The sequence below is a fragment of the Bubalus bubalis genome, chromosome 2, assembly GCF_019923935.1.
Source record: "Bubalus bubalis isolate 160015118507 breed Murrah chromosome 2, NDDB_SH_1, whole genome shotgun sequence".
Taxonomy (NCBI): Eukaryota; Metazoa; Chordata; class Mammalia; order Artiodactyla; family Bovidae; genus Bubalus; species Bubalus bubalis.
This window is the reverse complement of record NC_059158.1, coordinates 25,141,533-25,166,860: the sequence shown is the minus strand read 5'-3', so window position 1 is coordinate 25,166,860 and position 25,328 is coordinate 25,141,533. Positions and strand designations below refer to the sequence as shown.

Sequence of the window (25,328 nt, the reverse complement as noted above, 5' to 3'; positions counted from 1 at the left end):
CAGGAGGAGCCCTGGGCTTTCTCCCTCTTTGTGGGGCCAGGGGGGATCCAGCTAGCCTGTGTCCAGCTTGGCCATGCTCTCAGCTCATCTGCTTTGCGCTGGGTATGGGCCTCCATCACATTTTAGGTTCTCCCTGAGCCTGGGTGTGGAAAATGCTCCCGTAAAATTGGTCCCCAGACACCTCCCTTGGACTCCACATCAGCCTGTGCCGCTGGCCCTCTGACTATGTTTTCTACGCTTTTTTGTGGCTGGCCTCTGGGATTGTGTCTCTTGCCTTTGGCCAGCACTCTCTATCCATTTCTGTTGGCACAGAGTGCGTTCAGTAGCTGGCTATCCCTCTGGCCACTGCCATCTTCCTAGAAGCCTCTCTCTCTACCTTATCCTTTTCCCTTTTCCAGAAACACTTTTCTCTCAAAACTCAAACTCTACTATTCCTGGCCAAGGGACACACCTAGTTATTGGAATGATTTTCAGAACACAGAAGAGGAACATTCCTGTTTTCCCTGCATACGTGGCACGGCTATGCTCAGTGGTTCTGAAAGTGTGCTCCCTGGACCTGCAGCATTAGCATCAGCTGGAGCATTAGCCATGCAAACTGTCAGACTCTGCCCCCCAATCTGCTGAATGAGAAGCTGTAGGGGGAAGAGCCTGGTAACCTGCATCATAACATACCCCCAGGTGATTCTCATGTACCCCAAGTCCAAGGACCACTGCTCTTTTGTCCAAGGAATGCTGCTGTTTTGCAAAAGGCAAGGTCTTCTATGAATGTGAGACAAAGCTTGAAGAAACTGAGGGAGGTGAACCCCCAAACAGAAAGACATCCAGGTGTTTCCAGTTTGAATGTATTCCACAGACTGGAAACTGGGGCTATGTCACATTTTCATTGGGACACAGGAACTTGCAGCCTCAGAAAAGTTTGTGTTCGGGTCTGGTCTGAAAAAGAGGATGAGGGTGAGGTGAGCTCCAGGGGCCAGCCAAGATGGAGCCCTCCACTTGGGGCCATGAGGTTAATATCGAGAATAGAGTTAGAAACTTGCCAAGGACATCAGTGAAACAGCCAAACCATCATGAAGGGGCCGAATCAGCTGCCAGCCTCTGGTTAGAGAGCCAGCCTCAGACCAGACAGGTGGTGCTGAGAGATGTGGGTTAGACTGGCAGTACAACTTCTCAGGAGATTGTTCCCAGATGGATCTCAAAGTGTCTAAAAGGTTCATGTAGGTGACCTGAAGGGAGAAGGTACCCTGGGGATGGGCTTGTCTCCCTGGAAGGACCAGACATCATCAGGAAGCACTCAAGGGGTATGTGTGTGTGTTGGTGGTGGTGGTGGGTTGGGGGAGTAAAGGGAGAGAGAGAGAAGATTTGGGGAAGGATAAAGGCCTCATAGGCCTTGAGTAGACACCCATCCAAGGCCTCCCAGGCTGGGATATTCTAGGGCAATGAGTAAGAGAGGGATGAAGATCCTGCATGCCCAGAAAACCTTTTCAGCCAAGAAAACTCTAACAAAGCTTCACTTCATCCTCAACCCAGAAGTCTCTACGTGGCCTTTCATCTGGTTTTATACTTTGGTATTTACTGTGTTGATTTCCTCGCAGTTCTCTTGGTTTAGGAGAGTACCTTTTGAAATTTCCAATCCTACTTGGCTGAATGGAGGTGTCCCCATCACAGCCAACATAGCAAAGCAGAACAGAGTGTCCTTATTAGCTGTTCTAGCTAGATGGCCCAGCGAAATGCCGCACTGTTCCCAGACGTCCATTCCTCCCGTTTGCCCAGAGGCTGGCACTCCAGGAGACCCTGCCTGGAGCAGGGGCTGGCAGATTTTCTGTGGGGTTCCTGCAAATAATCATAACACTTTACAGGTATACTTGAATGGGGTTTGTTCTCTCACAGGCATGGACTACACACAGAGATTTGGGTTAAGGATCTAATAAAACGTAAAACGTGGCTACACATTTAGCAACTAGAGCATGAGCTCTCTGAGGAGACAGGGATCATATCTCTTATTTTTGTGTCTCGAGGGCCCAGAATGATGCCAGGTACAAATTCAGGAAACATATTTGTGGAACTCTGAGCAGGTGGGCCTTGTTTTTGAGGGGCCTACAACCCTGCTGAAAAGACAAGGAAAATACCTCAAAGGAAATGTCACGATGTGGGTCACACCCAAGTTACACAGCCAGGAATAGGTGTCTCTAGGGGAAGGCTCAGGCTGGGGCAGCTGCCTCAAGGAGGAAGTGAGACTTGAAGTGGTATCCCTCATCTGCTTCACCTGTTACGACAGGAACAGGTTTATGAGAAGCCTCCTCATGCCCAGAGGGTCAGGATTGCCGGAGGAAAGCCAGAAAGAGAGTCCTGGCGTGTGTCAGGTAGAATTCTGGCAGACAGCTGATGAACAGGCTCAAAAGGTAGTGCCCAGGGACTTCCCTGGTCGTCCAGTGATTAGGAATCTGCCTTCCAATGCAGGGGACTTGGGTTCGATCCCTGGTCAGGGAACTAAGATCCCACATGCCTCAAGGCCAGGTCCTCATTCCACAACTAAGAGCCAAAGCAGTCAAATAAGTAAATAAATATTTTTTTTTAAAAAAGGTAGTCCCCATAAGAGGGGACTCTGAGGTCGCACTGCCTGGGTTTAAATCCCTGCCTCCTTGGGCAAGCCACTAAATCCTTTTGTACATCAGTTTCCTCATCTGTCCAATGGGAATAATCTGACCTACCTCATTAGATTCTTAAGAGAATTGAGTGAGTTCACATGTAAATTGCCTTGAACGGGACCTGGCATGGAGTAGGTGTTCTAGATGTGTTTGCTGATACCACCCATGCTCCCCAGCTGTATAGGGCCAAGTTCTACACAATCTCATGCTGACTCTGCCTAGACCTTGGAGAAAGAAGGGATCAGGGGCATTGAGCAGCAGGGGTGAGTGGCAGCCCTGATCCACCCAGAACTTTCTCTCTTGCAGACAGAGGGGGCGAGCCCCCCATTCACAGCACGGGTGCCCAGCTCTGCCTCAGCCTATGACCAGAGAGGATTAGCCCCTGGTCAGGAGTACCAGGTCACTGTCCGTGCCCTTCGAGGGACTAACTGGGGCCTTCCTGCCTCCAAGACCATCACCACCAGTGAGAGCTGGGGCTGTTGCAGGGTGGGGGGTCATGGGTGGAGAATGGATTTGAAAAGGGGGTGCTGGGATATGCCCTCCAAGAGGGCAGAGGGGAGGGACTGGCTGGGGGCAAGGCTCTTAGCAGGACAGCTGGTGACCGAGAACCAGACTCCCACCTGATGCCTCCTCTCTCTGACCTGGCTAGTGATTGACGGCCCCCAGGACCTCCGCGTGGTGGCTGTGGCACCAACCACACTGGAGCTCAACTGGCTGCGCCCCCAGGCTGAAGTGGACCGGTTTGTGGTGTCCTACGTCAGCGCTGGCAACCAAAGGGTGCGGCTGGAAGTGCCCTCTGAGGCAGACGGGACGCTGCTGACCGGCCTGATGCCAGGTGTAGAATACGTGGTGACCGTCACTGCCGAGCGGGGCCGGGCAGTAAGCTACCCAGCTTCCATCAGGGCCAACACAGGTATGGCTGGCCAAGGGCTGGGGAAGTTTCTGAGCCTAGGAGCCACTTCTTTGGGAAGCCGTGCACACAGGCTCCTCTGAATGCACTGCACAGGGTGTGTGGCAGTCCCAAAGCACCCTCTGGGGGCCTTCCTCTGTACCAGGGGCTCTGAGGAGACGGAGTTCTCAGGTGCCTGGAGTCCTGTAGGCAGGCGGTGGGTTGGCGTTTGGGAACAGCGGCCTCATGGAGAGATGCAGTAAATAAAAGATGCTGTCCAGCCCAACCAGATAGGGGTGGTTCTGATCTGACCTTGGGCACAGGGACTGCCCTGTGCTCCATCTCAGTGGTCAGGTCTCCTGGGACTGGAGCTGGGGGAGATTAGAGATCAAGGCGCCTGTTGACTTTAGAATCGGGGTTTGGGGGAGTTAGGTCTCAGCAGTAATTTTCCACTAACCCTCCAAGTCTCTTAACAGATGCCTGGATCTTTCTTTCCCTTTCCTGTGACAGAGGGACGCCCACCTCGCTGTCGCTCGCGTTCTCTCCTCCCACGCCCCTTTCTTTCCTTCAGACGCAGTGCCCCACCCGCTCATTTCTTCTTTCTAGGGCACCAACAGTGGCGGGCTTGGAGGGCGAAGCGGGAGGGCGTCCTGGGGCACTAACTTCTCTCGGTTCTCTTTGCAGGTGGGGCTGGGGCCCAGGGAAGAGGCCTCAGGCTCGGGTGGGAGGGACGCGGGCGGGGCTGCCTTGGGGGGAGTGCAGGGGTTGGTGGTGGGGGGTGCTGCCACTGACCGGCTCTCTCCTCCCCCTTTTTCCGCCCGGCAGCACCAGGCCACTACAGTTACCCGGAGGCGCACCCCCCAGCCCCGCCCCCCAAGCCCCGGTCCCGGCCAGCCCCAGCCCCGAGGCCCCCGCGGCCCGCGCGCCCGGCGCCGCCCCCTCGGCCCTCGCGGCCCGCGGAGCAGGGTGAGGCGGAGTCTCCGCCGCGGCCGAGCCCGCCCCAGCCCCCTCGGCGGGCGTGGGGCAACCTGACCGCCGAGCTGGGCCGCTTCCGCGGCACGGTGCAGGACCTGGAGCGTCACCTGCGGGTTCACGGCTACCCACTGCGAGCCAACCAGACCTACACGTCGGTGGCGCACCACATCCACGAATACTTGCAGCGGCGTCGCTCCCCTGCACCCCCGCCCAGTCGCCCCGACCCCACCGCCAGCCCCGACTCGGGCACCTGGAAGCGGAACTCCAACCAGGGCATCTACGGCCTCTCGCCCGAAGGCGTCGACCGGGTGGCGACGCCCCGCCACCCCAAGCCCGAGGTGCTGGGCACTTCCGCCGACGGCGCGCTCCTCGTGTCGCTCGACGGGCTCCGCGGCCACTTCGAGCGCGTGGTGCTGCGCTGGCGGCCGCAGCCGCCCGCGGAGGGGCCCGCCGGGGAGCTGACCGTGCCGGGCACCGCGCGCACCGTCAGTCTGCCCGATCTCAAGCCCGGCACCACCTACCACGTGGAGGTCCACGGGGTGCGGGCAGGGCAGACCTCCAAGTCCTACGCCTTCATCACCACCACAGGTAGCGTGGGTGGGGCCGCGCGACCCCCCACCCCCTGCCCGGTCTCACCTGCCGTTGGAGTCTATGAGTGCCTCCCACTGCCTCACTGCTCAGGCTGCCACTCCCCCACCTGTGCCCTTCTGCCTTCCAGCCCTCCCTGGTTCGGGCTCCGGGGGGTTCCCCACACCTTCCTGTGTCCCTGGAAACCCCCTCCACCCTCAGGGTCCTGGTGGATACCAGAGGCTGAGACCTGGTCTTTGGAATTGTCTGATTTTCACTTGGGTTCCTAGGGCACTTCTGCCAGGAATCCTGTTCTAGGCAATAGAAGGGTCATTTGATGGGAGGGACAGTGTCTGCAAAGATTCTCTGGAGCAGTTTGGGTGGGGTAGGGCGTGAAACCAGTGGTTTCCCACTCTGACTCATTGTGGTGAGGGTAGCTGACAACTGTGGTCAGTGGTTACTATTTTCCACACTTTGGCCCTAACCTCAAAGAGACTCATCGGAACTGCTTGGGGGTGGCCTTGAAACCGTTAGGCAGCATGGGTAGGTGAGAGGTGAAGCCACTGCTTCTTGGGCTGGCTTTCCAGACCTCCTGGCTCAGTTCACACTTGTCTCTCCCACAGGAACGGCATCCTGGCTCAGGGAGGGGGCGCCCTGTGGCTGTTGAGGGGAGGGGTTATGGACCTCTTCTTCCCCACTAGGGCCCAGATGTCACCGGAGCTGGATGTCCACTCCTCTCTCTCTTCTGACTGCCCACTGTCTCTTGAGTCTTCCTTAACACCACCGCCTTCTTTCTTCCAGGCTTCTCACTGCAGCACTAATGGAAGCCAGGACCACCACCCAGTGGGAAGGGTTTCCCATGGGAAGGGAGCTAGGAGCCTTGTGGGAGGAGGGATGGCAGACTTAGTTCTTGTATTTATGACCTGCAGGCCCGTCTGTGCAGGGCTATAGTGGATGTTTGGGACAATGAGGTGATCCAGGAGCAGCAAAGGGAAAGTCTGAAGACTCTTAGAAGCCAGAGAACAGAACCTGGGGACTGCAGTCTCCTTTCTGGCTCTCATACTCGACTCTCCTGTTTTTCTCGCCCTGCCTCTTCCCAGGGTCCTCCCTCTCAGGCCTCTTGGGGGCCACTGATGAGCCTCCTCCCTCAGGCCCTTCAACGACTCAAGGGGCTCAGGCCCCTGTCCTGCAGCAGCGCCCCCAGGAGCTGGCCGAGTTGAGGGTGCTGGGCAAAGACAAGACAGGGCGCCTCCGAGTGGCCTGGACCGCCCAGCCTGACACCTTTACCCACTTCCAGCTGCGCCTACGGGTGCCCGAAGGGCCAGGGGCCCATGAGGAGCTACTGCCAGGGGATGTCCGTCAGGCTCTGGTGCCCTCACCCCCTCCCGAATCCCCCTACGAGCTGTCACTTCGTGGGATCCCACCCGGTGGCGAGCCCTCTGCCCCTCTCATCTACCAAGGCATTATCGGTACATCCTGGACTCTGCTCAAGTCCAGTGTCCTGAGGCTAGGGGAGGGGCTGGGCCATTAGGATTTCAAGGGTGGGATGAAGACCGAAGGGCAGGGCTGGTGTTTGGGTCGAGGCGGTAGGAGAAACAAGGAGAGAAAGGGGGTTGAGGGCTCAGAGGCAAGAGGGATGGGGAAAGTCTTAGTACAACGAAAGGGTGGATCGGAGAGGGGAGTCCTTCCAGATAAATAGATGAGAGGAAAAAAGTCAAAGCATGGGACAAAGATTAAGGAAAAGAGACTGTTGGCCCCTGGCTCTCCACTTGCAGCTTTCTTTGTGTAGAAGTGTCCCGCCCCCACTTCCTGGTCACTCCTCTGCCCCTCTCCGCCCCCTGCGTCTCTCAGGGTTGGTGTGGGAATGCCTCTGGCTCCGAGGATACTGATCCTCAGCCCCCTCCTCTTTCAGCCCCCTCCCTTTCCCTTCTCTCAAGCCCCTGCCATCCCCTCACTGGATAGACTAGGACACGTTGTCCCCCTACCCTGCAAGCCTGGTCTGCAGCACCCCATGGTCCCATCAGCCAGTTCCCCTAGGGGTGGAGGTTCCCTGGGGAGGGCACTCCATGGCCATCGGGACTTTGGAGATGGGTGAGGTTTGTGGAACCCAGGCAGGAGCCTGGGGCTCCTGGCATTCACAGTTTCTCCTGGTCCTCCTTTATGGGACTCAGGTAGCCAGCTCTCCCTGCAACTCCAGATCTCTCACCAGGAAGCGAGTGGCAAGGGAGAGAGACATTCAGGTGGACTAAGGCATCTCCAGGCTGCTCTGAAGCAGCAATGGTTCCAAACTCTCAGGAAGAACCTCAGGGGACCCGAAACTCCCTCAGAGTGTTGGTGTGTAGCGGGCCTGGGACCTTTGTGAGTGGGGAGGAAGTTATCACAGGGAAGAGCGGAAGCTCTGGCTCAAGAGTAGACGTTGGGGAGAAATGCCCCCCTTCTTAGAAAGGCTGGTCCCAGAGAACTGAGGGCGGGGAATGGAGGCATCAAGGGAAGGAGCCGTCCAGCATGGAGGGAGCCAGTGGGCAGAGGAGAGGGATGGAGAGCAGGGACAAGACAGTGCTTGAGCCCACGTGCTTTGTTTTTGCCCCCCTTCCTCCAACTCCAGATAAGGATGGGGAGAAACCTGGGAAACCCTTGGCCCCACCTCGCCTGGGCAAGCTGACAGTGACAGACGTGACCTCGGACTCCCTGCTTCTGCACTGGACAGTCCCTGAGGGCGAGTTCGATTCCTTCGTGATCCAGTACAAAGACAGGGACAGGCCCCAGGTGGTGCCTGTAGAGGGGCCCCAGCGCTCAGCCCTCATCTCCAACCTGGACGTCGGCCGCAAGTACAAATTTGTCCTATACGGGCTCGTGGGCAAGAAGAGGCACGGCCCCCTGGTGGCTGAAGCCAAGATCTGTGAGTAACAGGGGTCACCCAGGCCCCTGCCCCTGCCCTCTGTGCGGTCCTGATGGAGGTCTCCCCAGTGCTTTGAGAACTCCCAGGAGTCTTCCTGGAGGTGGTGGTGCCTGAGCTGAATCCTAAAGGGAAAATTGTGGTGGGTCAGGCAGGGAGGTTGAGGAGGGCAGTGCCAACAGAGGGAGCTGTGGAGAGTGAGGCAGGAGTGAGAATGGCCCTGTAAGAGAATCAAAGTCTCTCCTCTGGATAAGATAGCAGGGCAGGGCACCTGGGGGCTGAAGACACTGGTCTCACTGATCTCCAGTGAGTGAGTCACTTAGGCCTCATTTGAGGACCCTAGGGGGCCTCTGAAGTGCTTTAAGTGAGAGAATGACCCGATTCAATATTTACCTTACAAATAGCTCTGAGGCTGCTTCAGAGGACAGCTGGAGAAGTGAGTTAGGAACCGGCAAGTGAGGATGCTGGCCTGGCGGGGATGGTGGCAGTGAGGCTGGGGTTGGGTGGGGTAAAGGAGAGCGAGGAGGCCCAGGCACCCCACGCTTCTGGATCCGGCAGTGCTGTTCCCTGAGGCAAGGAACAGCGGATGTGAGGAACAGTGCAACAGGGCAGCAACACTTACTCAGACATCTTTCGAGCGTTTAAGTGTCAGATGTGTTCAAGATGTTCTTAGAGAATGATCACACTTAATCCTCACAAGCAGCCCTGTGAGGCATGCTCATTTCACAGATGAGGCGAGGGGCGGCACAGAGAGGGCAAGGCCACTTGGGCAGAAAGTGAGGGGGCCATAGCGCTCTCCCGCTGCCCTCCTGGGACTGGAGAGCAGAGAAAAGGCCTGAGCATGGAGCATGTCCCAGTGGGCAGAAGCCAGGATGGGGAGGCAGGGAGAAGAGACATGGCCCCTGGGACCCTGGAGGTGGCCATCACTCATGGCATGAACAGAGGATCAGGATCTGCAGGGCAGCCTGAGGGGGGAACTGGGGAGAGGAATGCCAAAATGAAGGGCGCGGTCAGACATGTCAGATTCCATAAGAGTGACTCAGGGCTGCAGAGTGTCCACAGGACTTAGCAACGGCGAGGTCACCACTGCCCCTGGTGGGAGCTGCTGGTGGAGGGCAGGGCTGGGTTGGGAGGGCGATGAAGGTGAGGACATGAGTACAAGCATCTCTCTCTAGAATCTGGGCTGGAGTGGAGAGCGAAGAGGGAGGATGGAGGCTGGAGGGCGATGCAGCCGAGTGGAGGAGTTGGCGTAAATCCTGAGGGCACAGCTGATGGAGTGAGAGTGGGAACGGATAAAGGGGGGCCCAGAGCACAGTTGTGGGGGGCTCTCCCACATGAAAATGCTCCTAGGACCAAGTACCCCTCTCTTGGAGAGGAAATCAGCTAGTTGTTAGGTCTGGAAGCAGTGGAGGCTGTCCTGGAAGACTTCCCTGACTGTGGAGATGTGGAAGGGGCTCACTGCACTTCCTTCTCTCTGAAGCCCCTCTCCAGTCTGCGCAATAAGTGAGGGCCACACTAGTCCATACAGCAGGCTTCCCTGGTGACTCAGCGGTAAAGAATCTCCCTGCCAATGCAGGAGGTTCAGGTTCGATTCCTGGGTTGGGAAGATCCCCTGGAGGAGGGCATGGCAACCCACTCCAGTATTCTTGCCTGGAGAATTCCATGGACAGGGGAGCCTGGCGGGCTACAGTCCAGGGGGGTGGCAAAGAGTCAGACACAACTTAGCAACTAAACAACAGCAGTTAAGACAGCGCATTCATGCCACGTCAAATGAGCCGCCTGTCCTTTTAGGTGGGCATAGCCGCTTGCCAGGGTGCACAGCTTCACAAGCAGAGTGCTGGCTGGATTTCAGTCCGTCCGTGCTGCCTTCACCATGCACCTTTGTGCAGTGAACAGCCTGCACAGTCTCACACAGCATTCCTAGGGGGGAGACGGATTTCTTCTCTTTTGACCCGTGTCCCTCCCTTCTCTCCCACCTCCTCTTCCTAGTGTCTCAGACTGATCCCAGCCCAGTGACTCCACCCCGCCTGGGGAAGCTGTGGGTAACTGATCCCACCCCAGACTCACTGCACCTCTCCTGGACTGTCCCTGAGGGCCAGTTTGACTCCTTCATGGTCCAGTACAGGGACAAGGCCGGCCGGCCACAGGTGGTGCCCGTGGAAGGGCCCGAGCGCTCGGTCACTATCTCCCCGCTGGACCCTGACCACAAGTACAGATTCACTCTGTTTGGGATTGCCAACAAGAAGCGGCACGGCCCCCTCACGGCTGATGGCACCACCGGTGAGTGACAGCCTCCTAAGCCCCCAGCCTTACAGGGGGCTGACCCCTCCCAGGTTTCCACATGCCTGCCCTCAGCCAGGAGCTGGCTGGGGCCTCCCAGGGAGATGGCTGACTCGGAATCCTGGCCCCACTTTTGGGCTCAGGGCCAGCCAGCCTCCCCCGCACTGCTGGGCCCCTTTCATCCTGTTCAGCTGCTCCCCGAGGCCCAGAAGGTGTGTCATACTCTGGCTGTGCCAGGCTTCTCAGAGTTCAGTGCTCATGCTAATCGAGTAGAGACCCCCACAGGTGTGACAAGCCTTCCAAACCCCAGGCCCCAATCCTGGAGTTCTGCCAGTTCAGCCCTGCCTGGGCCTTCTTATTTACAGCCCCAGAGAAGAAAGAGGAGCCCCACCACCCAGAGCCCCCAGAGCGGCCCCTGCTGGGGGAGCTGACAGTGGCTGGCGCCACTGCAGACTCCCTGCGCCTCTCCTGGACAGTGGCCCAGGGCTCCTTCGACTCCTTCGTGGTCCAGTACAAGGATGCCCAGGGGCGGCCCCAAGCAGTGCCCGTCAGGGGTGATGAGAATGAGGTCGCCATCCCTGGCCTGGAGCCCGACCGGAAGTATAAGATGAACCTCTACGGGCTTCATGGCAGGCATCGCGTGGGGCCCGTGTCCGCGGTGGCCACCACAGGTGAGTCAGGCCTCCCTTGCCCTCCAACCCCCAGGCCTCTGAGTGGGACCTGGCCCCAGACCCTTGGCGCCTCTCTCCACCTTCTCTTCCTCGGCTCCAATTCTGCCAAAGCCTCCACCGTCTCTTTCCCCACATCCCAGGATTTCGCATCCAGCCGCCAGCCCCTGACATCTTTCTTGGCCCTGCCTCTCCACCTCCAATGACAGGCCCCTTTTCTGCCATTCTGAGCACCGAGAATCATCCGTCCCCGCTGGGCTGTGCTCCCCCTGGGTGTCCTCAGCCACTGTGTTCTTTCCTCTCGGCCTTTGCTGGCCGCCTTCTCCTGGCTGAGGCTGTGGTCTTTTCTGAGCTTCTGTTACCCGCTGTTACCCACACCCTCCCTCCACCGATGCTTTGTTCAGAACTGGCAAATCCAAGGGCCATGAGCTCCACATTTCCCCAGACCCCCAGACCCCCTGAGTCCCAGCCAGCTTGGAGCAGGGCAAAGGGCTCGCTTTCCGCCCCCAGCCCTGCAGTCCTCCTAGGGCCCAGCCTCCCCTCATCCAGCACATTTCCCTGACTGTGTAGCGTTATGGTTGGGAGCATGGGCTCTAGGGCCAGCTGCCTGGATGTTAATCCTAGCTTTGGGATCTTGTGCAACTTAATGAGTCTCTCTGGACCTCGGCTTTCTCACCTGTCAAATGAGGACAACAAGGGTAACGGCTTCACAGAGCTATTAGAATTAAATGAGCTGGTACACACATGGCACTTAGTGCCAAGCACGTCAAAACTGCTATTGAAGAGTAAGCCATCATTTCTCCCCGACTCTCTCCCTTCCCAGTATCCTCTTCCCTCCACCTTTCCATCTTCCCCTTCCCTGTCTGGTTTATCATTCTTGCTTGCTGCTTCCTCGATCTTCTGTGCCCAAAGTGGTCCCCCATGGGCCGAGGAGTGGGTCACAGAAGGGCTGGCTTCCCTTGTGCCAGTTTCCCCACCTCATGGAGCCTCAGCAGAGACCTGGCTACTGCAGACGGTGGGTGGATGCCCTCGTGGCTGTGATTCTAGCCCCAGCCAGGGAAGAGCACGGCTCTCCCCAGTCCCCAGCCCCATTCCCATACCTTTTCTCCTGCTCTTGTCTAAAGTGGAGGAAGAGACAGGGCTGCCCGGGGAGGTCTTAGCCAGAGCACATCCCATTTTCTGTCCTGGTCAGTGGGGTGGGGGGAGCTGGGCAACCCTGGGGAGGGGCAGGAACTGACAGGGAGAAATGCAAGTGGGACAAGTCCCTGCTGCCCCCTCGCTTTCCTGTGGTCAGCACAGTCCAGGAACACAGAATGGAAGAATTACTCAGTTTCCTCTCACCCTGCCTCACCTCCTTTCTCAGACACGAGAGCACAGCCAGTGCAATTGGCCAGCAGTACACGGTGGAGTTTAGGGGCCTGTCTCAGCGCTGTCTCCTTCAATGAGTCACTGAACGGCTAATACAAAGGCTACAGGAACCCTTAAGCCAACAGCTTGAAGAGTATACTTGCCAAATGTATTTTATGTCATGATTAATGTCACCAGCAAAGCATGTCACCTGAGAGCCTAATCTCTTCTCTCAGCCCCCCAGGAAGTCCTGGATGAGACCCCCAGTGCCACAGAGATGGAGGAGACCCCCAGCCCCACAGAACCCAGCACAAAGGCCCCAGAGTCCCCTGAGAAGCCCCTTCTGGGGGAGCTGATGGTGACAGGATCCTCCCCGGACTCGCTGAGCCTCTCCTGGACCGTCCCCCAGGGCCACTTCGACTCCTTCACTGTCCAGTACAGAGACGGGGACGGGCAACCCAGGGTGATGAGGGTGCCAGGGGATGAGGACGGGATCACCATCTCGGGCCTGGAGCCAGACCACAAGTACAAGATGAACCTGTATGGCTTCCACGACCGCCAGCGTGTAGGCCCCATGTCTGTCATCGGGGTGACCAGTAAGTGGATGGTGGAAGCCCCAGGATGGGACCTAGTGGGGAGATCACCCCCTCAGGCGATGGGGGAGTGGAGTGTGGGAGGCCCCTCTCCTCGAGGCTGAGCCATGGTGACCTTTGTGGGTCTTCCTAGGCAGAGAAGGGCTTCCATGAGCTGTGCTGGTGGCAGCCCCAGTCCCCACAGCTGACACTGGGAGCTCCAGGTGTGTCTGTGAGGTGTGGACCGAGCAGGACCACCAGCCTCCTTAGGCTTCTCTGAACTGACCTCAGGGCACCCAATGGGGACCATGGCTTGGGAGGAGACCCAAGGACATCTCCCGGGGACCCTGCCTCACTCACTTTGTGTGTTCCTCCTTCTTAGCTGCAGAGGAGGAGACCCCCAGCCCCACAGAGATGGAGGAGACCCCCAGCCCCACAGAGATGGAGGAGACCCCCAGCCCCATGGAACCCAGCACAGAGGCCCCAGAGCCCCCCGAGGAGCCCCTCCTGGGGGAGCTGACGGTGACAGGATCCTCCCTGGACTCGCTGAGCCTCTCCTGGACTGTCCCCCAGGGCCACTTCGACTCCTTCACCGTCCAGTACAAGGGCAGGGACGGGCCCCAGGTGGTGCGTGTTGGGGGCGAGGAGACTGAGGTGACCATTGGGGGCCTGGAACCCGGACGCAAGTACAAGATGAACCTGTACGGCCTGCACGGGGGGCAGCGTGCGGGCCCCGCGTCCACCGTGGGCATGACCGGTGAGTGAGGGCGGGACCCTTGTCTGCTTTCCTCACCTCAGGGGCCCCCAGCCTCCCTGTGGCGTCACCCTCCCTTGCTGCGATAGAACCCCCTGCTTGGGGACGACCTAGAAAGAACAGTTCAGTGGGGACTGGGCTACAACCAGCTTCACCACCTTGAGCGAGTTTTCAGCTTACTGTGTTTGTTTCCTCGGCCGTAAAATGGGGATAATAATGCCCACTTCACAGAACAGTTGTGAGGTTAAGTGCGTTAGCGCAGGCCTGGCTCAGAGTAAACATGCAGCAGTGTTGGCCACTACGATGATTATGTTTGGCCTTACCCTGGGGTCTGCTCTGTCCCTTTTGGCTGGTTCGGCTTCTTAGAATGTGCATGAGACATTGGCCTCTTCACCAGGGCAGCTGGAAACTTCCTTTATGACTCATCCGGTGAGTGATGACAGCAAGGAAGACTGTCCCTCCACCCAGGTACAGGGCCCCTCAGCCACCACAGAGGACCCGCCTGGGCACCCACTCTGCAGAGCCCCAGGGCCAGGCCCAGGCCCCAGACAGGCCTCTGTGACCCTCCTTCTAGTCTGCCCAGCTTGGCCCCAGGGACAGGGCGTCTCTTTTCTCCTTTGTTCACTGAAACAAAGACATAGATTTTTCAAAAGCAACTTTTATTCTAAAGGGAAAGATTTTTAAAAGCGGAGAAACATGTTTCCGGAACATGGTTTCTGTATTTCTCAAAGGGACTTGGTTGGCTTAGAGTCCAGAGTCTTTCACCCCTGATTTCTTTTCTTTCTTCAGTCAGCACAGAGAGTAGGGAGAGGGGAAAGCCTCAGTGGGTTACTGTCCTGCGGGCCTGAAGTAGAAAGGTGGAGGCTTGTGTCAGGCCTAGCACATGTGGCCAAGGTTTCTCCTGGGGTCACCCTAGGTCCATTTGTCTGTCTGGGGCAGCCACTCTGGTCCCTGGGCACGTGCGTGCATGCTAAGTTGCTTCGGTTGTGTCTGACTCTTTGCAACCCTATGGACTATAGCCCACCAGGCTCCTCTGTCCATGGGATTCTCCAGACAAGAATATTAGAGTGGGTTGCCATGCCCTCTTCCAGGGGATCTTCTACACCCAGGGATCAAACCTGGGTCTCTTATGTCACTTGCATTGGCAGGTGGGTTCTTTACCACTAGCTCCACTTGGGAAGCCCGGTTCCCAGGTAAGGATGGACTATGTCAGGCGCTGACTGAGGCAGTAGAGGACAATTGAGTCTTGGAATTGAAGAAACTGCATTCCATTCTTGGCTTCTCAATTCTAAGCTGTGCTATGGAGCTCATTATCCAAGCAGGAAGGCAATGGGCAGCTGGAGCCCGCTGAGCTGACCGAGGGACTATGCCTGGCACACAGCACGTGCTGAGCCGTTGCTAGGAGAAGAATTAACATGCAGGTTTAGAAACATTGCTAAATTGGGAAAGGATTTTACCAAATGCAGCCTGAGGACTGCAGTACTCATGGGTAGTTATCATTCCACCTTCCCCAGTTGAGCCAAAGCACCAACGATAAGGCTTGATGGTGAGGACAGTTTCTCTCTCGTGGAAAGAAGTGCAGAGAGGGTGAAAGCAAGCAGGAAATGGAAGCTACAGGAACAACAGAATTGAAAGGCAAATTAAATGGAACACACACAACACCTGGCCTGGCTCCTGGACCTGGAAGAAGCTCAGTACATGGTGGTTACTCCCTCCCGCCTTCAGCTGCTTCCATCCTTGCCCTTCCCACTTAGACTTACTTCTGTCCTCCTGAGGCCTCATCACGAGCCCATTTTTAGTTTTTACTTTAATTAAAAAAAAATTTTTTTTTGGTCAAGCTGCATGGCTTGTAGGATTTTAGGACCAGGGATTGAACCCGTGCCCCCTACAGTGGAAGCATCAAGCCCTAACCAAGAACCACCAGGGGATTCCCATGCCAGCCCCCCCTCCCCCTTTTAAGTCAGTGTCTCAGAGGTTAAAGCATCTGCCTGCAATGTGGGAGACCTGGGTTCGATCCCTGGGTCGGGAAGATCCCCTGGAGAAGGAAATGGCAACCCACTCCAGTATTCTTGCCTGGAGAATCCCATGGACGGAGGAGCCTGGTGGGCTGCAGTCCAAGGGGTTCGCAACGAGTCGGACACGACTGGGCGACTTCACTTTCACTTATTTTTAACTGTTCTGGGTCTTCACTGCTTCACAGGCTTTTCTCTGGTTGTGGTGAGTGAGGGCTGCTCTCTAGCTGCTGTGCGCGGGCTGTCTATTGCAGTGGCTTCTCTTGTTGAGGAGCATGGGCTCTAGGCATGCCGGCTTCAGGAGCTGTGGCTCGAGGGCTCAGTGGTTGTGTCTCCCGGGCTGTAGACACAGGCTCCATACTTGTGGTGCATAGGCCTAGCTGCTCTGTGGCATGCAGGATCCTCCTGAATCAGGGGTCGGACCTGCGTCTCCAGCACTGGCAAGTGGATTCTTTACCACTGAGACACCAAGGAAGCCCACCAGCCCATTTTGAAAGCAGGTTTTATGATACACAGCCTAATCTTATCCTCTGACAGGAACCTGAGAAACAGGATCTTGGGAACCCACCCACCTAGCCACCCCTCTGCTACTTGCCTCTTGGGACCACTTTCCAGGCTGGTCCTAATAAGCAGTGCCTCCCAGACTCAGCTCACTCTCGGGCACTGGGGACCAGCAGGTCCTGAGCTCAGCCTCTCCCAGATGTGCATACCACTCATTAATTTAACAGACATTTGTGGAGCACCCAGTGGGTGCTGGTGCTGGGGACACAATAGTGAACAAGGCAAGGCTCCTCCCAGGAGCTCACATTCTATCAGAGGATGTCTGTAGGACTGTGTGTGAGACAGTGACAAGAGCTGGGGAGAAAAGCAAAGCCCAGTAGGCGAGATGGTGAGTGGGTGGGAAGCGGGCTGGAAAGGGACTCGCTGACGAAGGACCTGCCGGAGGGAGAGGACAAGCCATGTAGGCCTCTAGGGAAGAGCTTCCGGGCAGATGGAATGTCTGAGGACCAGTGAGGACTGTTTTGGAATGAGGAGGGTGGTGTGAGAGGTAGACATGTGGGGCCTCGGAGGGAGGTCATTGTAAGGACTTGGCTTTTTGCTCTGAGTGAGATGGAAGCCATGGCGGGAACAGGCTCTGACTAATGTGCTAACAGTGGGGAGCACAGTGAAGGGGGGAGGGAGAGGGGGGATTTAGGAGACTGTGCTACAATCCAGTAAGAGCCATGTGCTTAGAGGAGGTGAGTGGTAGTCGCTCAGTTCTGTCCGGCTCTGCAACTCCATGGACTGTATCCTGCCAGGTTCCTCTGTCCATGAAATTCTCCAGGCAAGAATACTGGAGGAGGTTGCCATTTCCTTTTCCAACTTAGAGGGGGTGATGGTGGACTTAAGGAGTTAGGGGAGTCAGCTTCTGAAGGTGGTGCCGACAGGACTTACTTGCAGGCCAGCCGTGGGGTGGAGGAGAGGACTCATGGATGACTCTGACAGTGAAGCGGTGGTTTTGATGAGGTGGGAAGGCTGTGGAAGGAACAGGAGTTGTGGGGCAAAGCCCCTGAATTCAGCTTTGGACTGGAATTTGGGATCAGTTAGGCACCCAAGGAAGATGCTGAGCACACCCAAGTCTGGGGTTCAGCTGGGAGGTCTGGCTGGAGGACTTGGAGCCAGAGATGGGCAGATGGACCTTCAGCCACTTTCCCAGGGTCTCGGTGGTGACTGACACCCCTCCCCACCAAGCACAGCCCCAGATTCTGGCAGGCACTTAGTGAAGGCTTGTCAGCCAGACAGATGTTGCCAATCAGTGTAGTCTTACATCAGAACCACCCCATGGGCACACCACAACAACGCAGATAATTACTACCAAGGGGAAGAAGAGCTTTTCCTGACAGCTTCCCCCATTTCTGTCTCAGCTCCACAAGCAGAAGAGACTCCTCCAGCCACCGAGCCCCCCAAAGAACCACGCCTCGGGGAGCTGACAGTAACAGATGTGACCCCCAACTCCGTGGGCCTCGCGTGGACAGTCCCTGAGGGCCAGTTTGACTCTTTCATGGTCCAGTACAAGGACAGGGACGGGAAGCCCCACGTGGTCCCTGTGGCCGCAGACCAGCGAGAGGCCACTGTCTCCGGGCTGGAGCCTGAGCGCAAATACAGGATGAACGTGTACGGGCTACATGGTGGGCAGCGTGTGGGCCCCCTTTCCGTGGTGGCCCTGACCGGTGAGTGAGGGCGGGTCAAGGCAGTCCCCATCCCCGGTCACCCGGGGCCACCCCACCTCCCCAGCCTCTCGCTCAGATCCTCCCCAGTCACAGGCATGTGGTCTGTTCCCTGACCCCAGGGATCCTCTTGTAAGCCGGAACCTTCCCTGTCTTCCAGTCTCTATCTCTGCTCCGCCTCCTCCCCCAGGCAGGGTTGTCTTCCTCCCCTCCAACCAGGTCCAGCCAGATGCTATCTCTCTGATCATCCACAGCTGTTTCCTCCCCTCTCTTCACAACCCCGCTGTGACTTGGACTGGCTACCACCTCCCCCTGCTGCCCTTTTTCACTGGGGTTAAACAACACACATCCCTCGAATCTTTTCTCAGAGGCCCTCGGCCCCCCTGGCCTGAGCTGTGTTCCCTTCTGGCCAACCCAGAGTCTTCCTTCCTCAGGGAGATGACCCTTGCTCTCCGCTCCCGGCGTCTCCCGTTCCTGGCGTGTCCCTCTCCTCATGCCTTCTGGGGACAGGCCACCACCATTTCTGTGCTGTGGTGTCTATGAAACCAGTGAACCCCTTTCAGAGCAATGTCTTAAAATCTATAAAGTAAAATGCATAGGATTTTACCATACCATACCTATTCTACTGATATCCAGTTATCAAAGGTATTTTAAAATTCAAATTTATGATTTAGTAATACAGGAACTTCACTATTAGTTCATTAAATAGCAAGAAACGTGTGGCCTGTTTAATAACCTATTTAGAAGCAGTGATGAGCGTAAAGAGTGCTTTGAAGTTTCTGCAGTAATTCTAAGCTGATGTGACAGCATCCGTGATTCCTGCTGGCGACAGTTACGAGCACTGCTGGTACCACCGTGTTGGTTTCCTATATGCATCATTGAAGGAAATGCTAGAGGCCAGTGAAAATAGAGATGTGACTGCTCCCTGTCTCAGTTCAACACCCCCTGCAGGCCCTCGAAGCCCAGGAGCCCTGCGAGGGGGGAGTTCTGCTGCCGGAGTTCTCAGCCATGTTCTCTGTCTCCCTGGATCCTAGCTCCCGTCCCCCCAGCCCCAGTCACAGAGCCCCCCGTGGAGCCACGCCTGGGGGAGCTGATGGTGACGGATGTGACCCCGGACTCCGTGGGCCTCTCCTGGACCGTCCCCAAGGGCGAATTCGACTCCTTCTTGGTCCAGTACAAGGACAGGGACGGGCAGCCCCAGGTGGTGCCTGTGGCCACTGACCAGCGCGAGGTCACCATCCCCGGCCTGGAGCCCAGTAGGAAATACAAGTTCCTGCTCTTTGGGATCCAAGATGGGAAACGTCGCAGCGCAGTCTCTGTGGAGGCAAAGACAGGTGAGCGGGACCCCCACAAAGCTGAGGTCCCAGCCCCACCGTCCTTCTTCCCACTGCCTGAACGCCTCTCCTTTCCACCTGTCTCCCTTTCATTCACCTCTTCCTTTTTATTTGAAAAGCCCTGCTGCCTTTTCCCTTCCCAGTCAGATGGGAACCAAGAATATGGAGTGGGTTCCTGGATCAGTTCCCCCTGCCGACTTTCACCTCTTCTCGTAATTCCTACTTCTGTTCAATGGGGAAGGCTCCTCCAGGACCCTTCCTGGAAGGTGGAAGCGCGAGACACAGCAGGACTGGGAAGCAAGGGCGGGAGGCCAGAGCTGTTCCACATCCAAGTCTCAGCCTCGTGTAGCCACCACCTCCCGAGAGAGAGCTTTCCACTGACCCTCACCCTGGTTTCCCGCCCTACTGGCCCAGGCACTCTGGGTCCCTTATCTGCCTCTCCAGAGGAACCGCTTTCCTCCCCTGCCCTCTTCCTGGAGCTCAGAAACACCAGAAGAGCCCAAGACTGGCTGCCCAGTCCAGCCCAGTCGGGCCCAGCCCAGCTATGCCCCTTTCCTGGATTTTGATCCAGGCCCTCCCCTGCCCCTGGGGGTTCCCAGTTGCCAGAGAACTCTCACAATAACAATGCCGTCAGCGTCCTCGCTGTCCAGGAAGGCAGAAGGCCAGCTCCTTCTCAGGCCCCGGGATGGCTTCTTGGGAAGACACCAGATCCTTCTCCTGTCTGAGCATCCTTCTTCTCCTTGTACCCCTCCTCACACAAAAGCAGTCCCCACTCCTCCACCAGGTCCTAGGAGGGTCACCATCATCATAATATCCTACCTCCCCACCAGCTGTCTGCCCCCAGGGACCTGTACCCCCTCTGATGTCCCCAGGACCCTTGGATTTTCCCAAAGAACAGTCAAATCACAAACAGTGGATTCCTTGGTCAAAGGAAATAAGCAGATGAAGCCTGTGATAATCTGCACCCTGCCAGGGAAATGGTCTCTATCCGGTGGCTAGAGTCTGGATAACAAGTGAAATAAGATAAATAGGAAACCAGGGGATCACCTCTCCCAGGACGGAAGGCTGCTCCCTGCGCTGGTTAATGGACAGAGGCATGGCCTGATGAGGATGCTGGTCGGGCATGTGATGGTGATGGAAATATCTGGGGGAAGCACTGATGATTTGGGCAGTTCTAGATTTTTCCAGCTCCAGAGGGAGGCAGTCAAGGAGTCATTTTGGAAAATAAAATAAACACAAGAAACTTTCCTTTCTGTCAGTTGGCCGAGGTGACGCCAGCCCAGGAGCCCCACCCCGCCTTGGGGAGCTGTGGGTGACAGACCCCACCCCAGACTCACTGCGCCTCTCCTGGACGGTCCCTGAAGGCCACTTCGACTCCTTTGTGGTCCAGTTCAAGGACAGGGATGGGCCCCGCGTGGTGTCCGTGGAGGGCCATGAGCGCTCGGTCACCATTAGCCCTCTGGACTCCGGCCGCAAGTACAGATTCCTAGTCTACGGTCTCCTGGGCAAGAGGCGCCATGGCCCCCTCACCACCGAGGGCACCACAGGTGAGGGCAGCCCCTGCGGGGGGCGTCTGATCTGGAGGGCCCCCTGGGGAGAGTCACTGTGGTCACTTGTGGTGGCTGTCAACATGGTTGCTGTTTGGCTCTGGTTGTCTGGCTAGAATCCGACCCATCTCCTTGCACAAGCCTGAAGACCCAGCCCTGCAGGACGCAGCCACAGCTCAGTCCCGTCTTTAGACCTCTCAGTCCTTCCTTTCAGGGTCACCCAGCCTTCCAGAAACAACCATTTCCTCTCTGTGTTTCCATCTCAGAGACCCGCAGAGCTGTGGATGAGGCTGGAACAAAGCGTCCCTCAAAACCACGTCTGGGGGAGGAGCTGCACGTGACCGGTGTGACATCAGACTCCGTGGGCCTCTCGTGGACGGTCCCTGAGGGCCACTTTGACTCCTTTGTGATCCAGTACAGGGACAGAGACGGGCAACCACAGGTGGTGCCCGTGGAGGGCAGCCGCAGGGAGGTCAGTGTCTCGGGCCTGGACCCTGCCCGCAGGTACAAGCTGCTGCTCTACGGGCTGTCCAGGGACAAGCGAGTGGGTCCCATCTCTGCCATCGCCGTGACCGGTGAGTGCAGCCGGGGGAATTCGCTGTCCCTCCTTCCCACCTGGCTCTCCTGGTCTGATGGAGTCAGGATTTCTGAGCTTCCTGTACCCCTTCTTTTGGGGGAAGAGGTCAGCTTCATAGAAGCATAATTTACGTACAATAAAATTCACCCATTTTAAGAGCATAGTTGAGTGAGTTTGGGTGAATGGTCATGGCCATTGGTCTATGTCATGACCATTACCACAACAAAGATAGAAAACATTGACTCTAGAGGTTTCCCCATGCTCCTTGGCTGTCAGTTTCCCTGATCCCAGCTTCTGGCAACCCCTAATTGCTTTCTATCATTATAGTTTTGCCTTTTTAAGTGTTTTGTTTAACAGACTCATCCAGTACATAGTTTTTTGTGTGTTTTTCCTGCACTTAGCATGATGCTTTTGAAGTTCATCCCTGGGTATCAGTAGTTCGTCCTTTTTATTACTGATCTCTTGTCCTTACCTCCTTCCCTCCATCCATCCTCTTGGAGTCTTGGTGCAGCGACAGACCACTCACCCCTCTCTACCTGTCTCTCAGAACCAGCCCCCAGGGAAGAAATCAAAGCAGAGCCCGCAACCTTTAGTCCTCCAGCATCTGAGCCCCGTCTGGGGGAGGTGACTCTGGAGGAGGCCGCCCCACACAGCCTGCATCTCTCCTGGACGGCAACTGAGGGAGAATTTGACTCCTTCGAGGTCCAATACACAGACGAGAATGGGCAACTCCAAGAAGTTAATGTAGGGGGCGACCAGCATGACATCACCATCTCTGACCTGGAATCTGACCACAGATACCTGGTGAGCCTGTACGGTTTCCACGACGGGCAACGTGTTGGTCCTGCCCACATCGAGGCCATGACAGGTGAGCAAAAGAGCTCTGCCCACTCAGCTTCCTTCCAAGGGGCCATGAGGGCCCAGAGGAGGCTGAGGCCCCATGGCCTCTGTGCCCTTCTCTCAGGCTCTGTTCTCTCCGTGTCTGTGTTCAGCCCCAAGAGAGGAGGATGATGAACCTTCAGAATCTCCCTCTACCACCCAAACCCCGTCCACCTCGGTCCCTGAGCCTCCCATCAAGCCACGCCTGGGGGAGCTGACTGTGACAGACGCCACCCCCGACTCCCTGAGCCTCTCCTGGACCGTCCCCGAGGGCCAGTTCGACCACTTCCTGATCCAGTACAAGAACGGGGATGGGCAACCCAAGGTGGTGAGGGTCCCTGGGGATGAGGACGAGGTCACCATCTCGGGCCTGGAGCCAGACCACAAGTACAAGATGAACCTGTACGGCTTCCACGACCGCCAGCGCATGGGCCCCGTCTCTGTCATCGGGGTGACCAGTGAGTGGACGGTGGAAGCCCCAGGATGGGACCTAGTGGGGAGATCACCTCCTAGGTGAAGGGGGAGTGGGGTGTGGGAGGCCCCCCTCCTCGAGGCTGAGCCATGGTGACCTTTGTGTGTCCTCCTGGGCTGAGAAGGGCCTCTGTGAGCCATGCTGGTGGCGGTCCTGGTCCCCACAGCTGACCCCAGAGACTCTGGGCATGTCTGTGAGGTGTGGACCAAGTAGGACCACCCAGCCCCAAAGATGGGCTTCTCTGAACTGACTTCAGGGCCTGGAGTTGAAGCCAAGGCTTGGGAGAAGACCCAAGGACGTCTCCTGGGGACCCTGCCTCACCCTCTGTGTGTCCCTTCTTCTCAGCTGCAGAGGAAGAGACCCCCAGCCCCACAGAGATGGAGGAGACCCCCAGCCCCACAGAGATGGAGGAGACCCCCAGTCCCACAGAACCCAACACAGAGGTCCCGGAGCCCCCTGAGGAGCCCTTCCTGGAGGAGCTGACAGTGACGGGATCCTCCCCAGACTCGCTGAGCCTCTCCTGGACCGTCCCCCAGGGCCACTTTGACTCCTTCACCGTCCAGTACAAGAACGGGGATGGGCAGCCTAAGGTGGTGAGGGTGCCGGGGCATGACAAAGGGGTCACCATCTCGGGCCTGGAGCCAGACCACAAGTACAAGATGAACCTGTACGGCTTCCACGACCGCCAGCGTGTGGGCCCCGTCTCTGTCATCGGGGTGACCAGTGAGTGGACAGTGGAAGCCTCAGGGTGGGACCTAGTGGGAGGATCACCTTCTCAGGTGATGGGCGAGTGGGGTGTGGGAGGCCCCTCTCCTCGAGGCTGAGCCATGGTGGTCTTTGTGCCTCTCCTGGGCTCCCTGAGGACCAGTGCATCCTCCTGGGCAGAGAAGGGCCTCTGTGAGCCATGCTGGTGGCAGTCCTGGCCCCTACAGCTGACCCCAGAGACTCCAGGCATGTCTGTGAGGTCTGGACCGAGCAGGACCACCAGCCTCCTTAGGCTCCTCTGAACTGACGTCAGGGTCCCCAGTTGGGGACCATGGCTCAGGAGGAAACCCAAGGACATCTCCCGGGGACCCTGCCTCACCCTCTGTGTATCCCTCCTTCTCAGCTGCAGAAGAGACCCCCAGCCCCACAGAGGTGGAGGAGACCCCCAGCCCCACAGAACCCAGAACAGAGGCCCCGGAGCCCCCTGAGGAGCCCGTCCTGGGGGAGCTGATGGTGACAGGATCCTCCCCGGACTCGCTGAGCCTCTCCTGGACCGTCCCCCAGGGCCACTTCGACTCCTTCACTGTCCAGTACAAGGGCAGGGACGGGCCCCAGGTGGTGCGTGTCGGGGGTGAGGAGACCGAGGTGACCGTTGGGGACCTGGAGCCTGGACACAAGTATAAGATGAACCTGTACGGCCTGCACGGGGGCCGGCGCGTGGGCCCTGTGTCCACTGTAGCCATGACCGGTGAGTGAGGGCGGGGCTTGGGATGAGGTCTCAGGAAAGGTCTCATAGTAGAGCCTCTCTAGTGTCTTCCACTGAAGACCCTAAAACCCCCAAATCTCTAGTTCATTCATTATCCATTCAGCACTTCAGGAGTGATCTAGGAGCAGGAAGAGGGAGTCCCAGGGAAGTGCTTGCCCTTGAAAGGCTGTTGGGGACTGAGGCCTCCAAGCCAGTCACACATGACCTGTCTGTGGCTCTCTGCTTTGCGTGGAAACTCTGAAAAGAACTCTTCTGGGGTGTTGGGACAAATGCCATGAAATAGTAAATCTCAACAATATTTATTATATAAAATTTCAGACATATACCCAAAGGGAAAGAATAGCATAATGAATTCGTATGTGTCAATCACCCTGCTTCAACCAAAAAGCACCTCTTGAGCAGTCTAGCTCATCCAGACCCCATCACTTCCCACCCTCCTCAACTAGAAAATCATCTTTCTTCCTTTTTCTTAATGTACTTTATTTTTGGCAGTGGTGGGTCTTCATTGCTACACGCAGGTTTTGTCTAGTTGTGGCGAGCAGGAGCTACTCTTTGTTGCAATACAGGGGCTTCTCATTGCAGTGGCTTCTCTTGTTGCAGAGCTCAGGCTCTAGGCGCTGTGGGGTTCAGTAGTTACGACTGGAGGGCTCTAGAGCGCAGGCGCAATAATTGTGGCTCAAGAAGATAGTTGCTCTGTGGCATGTGGGATCTTCCCAGTGTAGGGATTAAACTCATGTCCCCTGTGTTGGCAGGCAGATTCTTTTTTTTTTAATATAAATTTATTTATTTTAATGGGAGGCTAATTACTTTACAATATTGTATTGGTTTTGCCATACATCAACATGAATCCGCCACAGGTGTACACATGTTCCCCATCCTGAACCTCCCTCCCACCTCCCTCCCCATACCATCCCTCTGGGTCATCCCAGTGCACCAGCCTTGAGCATCCTGTATCATGCATCGAACCTGGACTGGCAATTCACTTCATATATGATATTATACCTGTTTCAATGTGGCAGGCAAATTCTTAACCACTAGGAAGTCCTAGAATGTTTTATTAACAGCTTTATTGAGGTATACTTTACATACCATAGAATTCACCTGTTTTAAGCATACAGCTTATCAATTTTAGTGTATTTACAGAGTTGTACAACTATCATCACTATCTATTAATAATTTTAGAACTTTTCCAGCACATTGAGATGAAATCTGGTGTCCAGACCCATTTTGTCAGGG

At 56.7% G+C, this 25,328-nt stretch overlaps 1 protein-coding gene across 7 annotated transcripts in view; it reads left to right on the top strand.

The window, feature by feature from the left end:
* Positions 1-25,328, top strand: part of TNXB (tenascin XB) — a 56,545-nt gene that overhangs the window by 13,911 nt on the left and 17,306 nt on the right. For 3 of the 7 annotated variants that reach the window (XM_025267791.3, XM_025267802.3, XM_025267787.3), the window contains exons 5-21: positions 2,952-3,108; positions 3,295-3,558; positions 4,360-5,097; positions 6,177-6,545; positions 7,682-7,975; positions 9,962-10,252; positions 10,618-10,923; positions 12,504-12,863; positions 13,222-13,596; positions 17,510-17,815; positions 18,847-19,146; positions 20,406-20,693; positions 20,960-21,268; positions 21,818-22,138; positions 22,263-22,607; positions 22,967-23,344; positions 23,730-24,074. In XM_025267791.3, coding sequence (XP_025123576.3) covers positions 2,952-3,108; positions 3,295-3,558; positions 4,360-5,097; positions 6,177-6,545; positions 7,682-7,975; positions 9,962-10,252; positions 10,618-10,923; positions 12,504-12,863; positions 13,222-13,596; positions 17,510-17,815; positions 18,847-19,146; positions 20,406-20,693; positions 20,960-21,268; positions 21,818-22,138; positions 22,263-22,607; positions 22,967-23,344; positions 23,730-24,074 — 5,746 coding nt within the window. The remainder of the gene's footprint in view (positions 1-2,951; positions 3,109-3,294; positions 3,559-4,359; positions 5,098-6,176; positions 6,546-7,681; positions 7,976-9,961; positions 10,253-10,617; positions 10,924-12,503; positions 12,864-13,221; positions 13,597-17,509; positions 17,816-18,846; positions 19,147-20,405; positions 20,694-20,959; positions 21,269-21,817; positions 22,139-22,262; positions 22,608-22,966; positions 23,345-23,729; positions 24,075-25,328) is intronic. The other 4 variants (XM_025267810.3, XM_006059152.4, XM_025267820.3 and 1 more) reach the window with 4 other exon arrangements.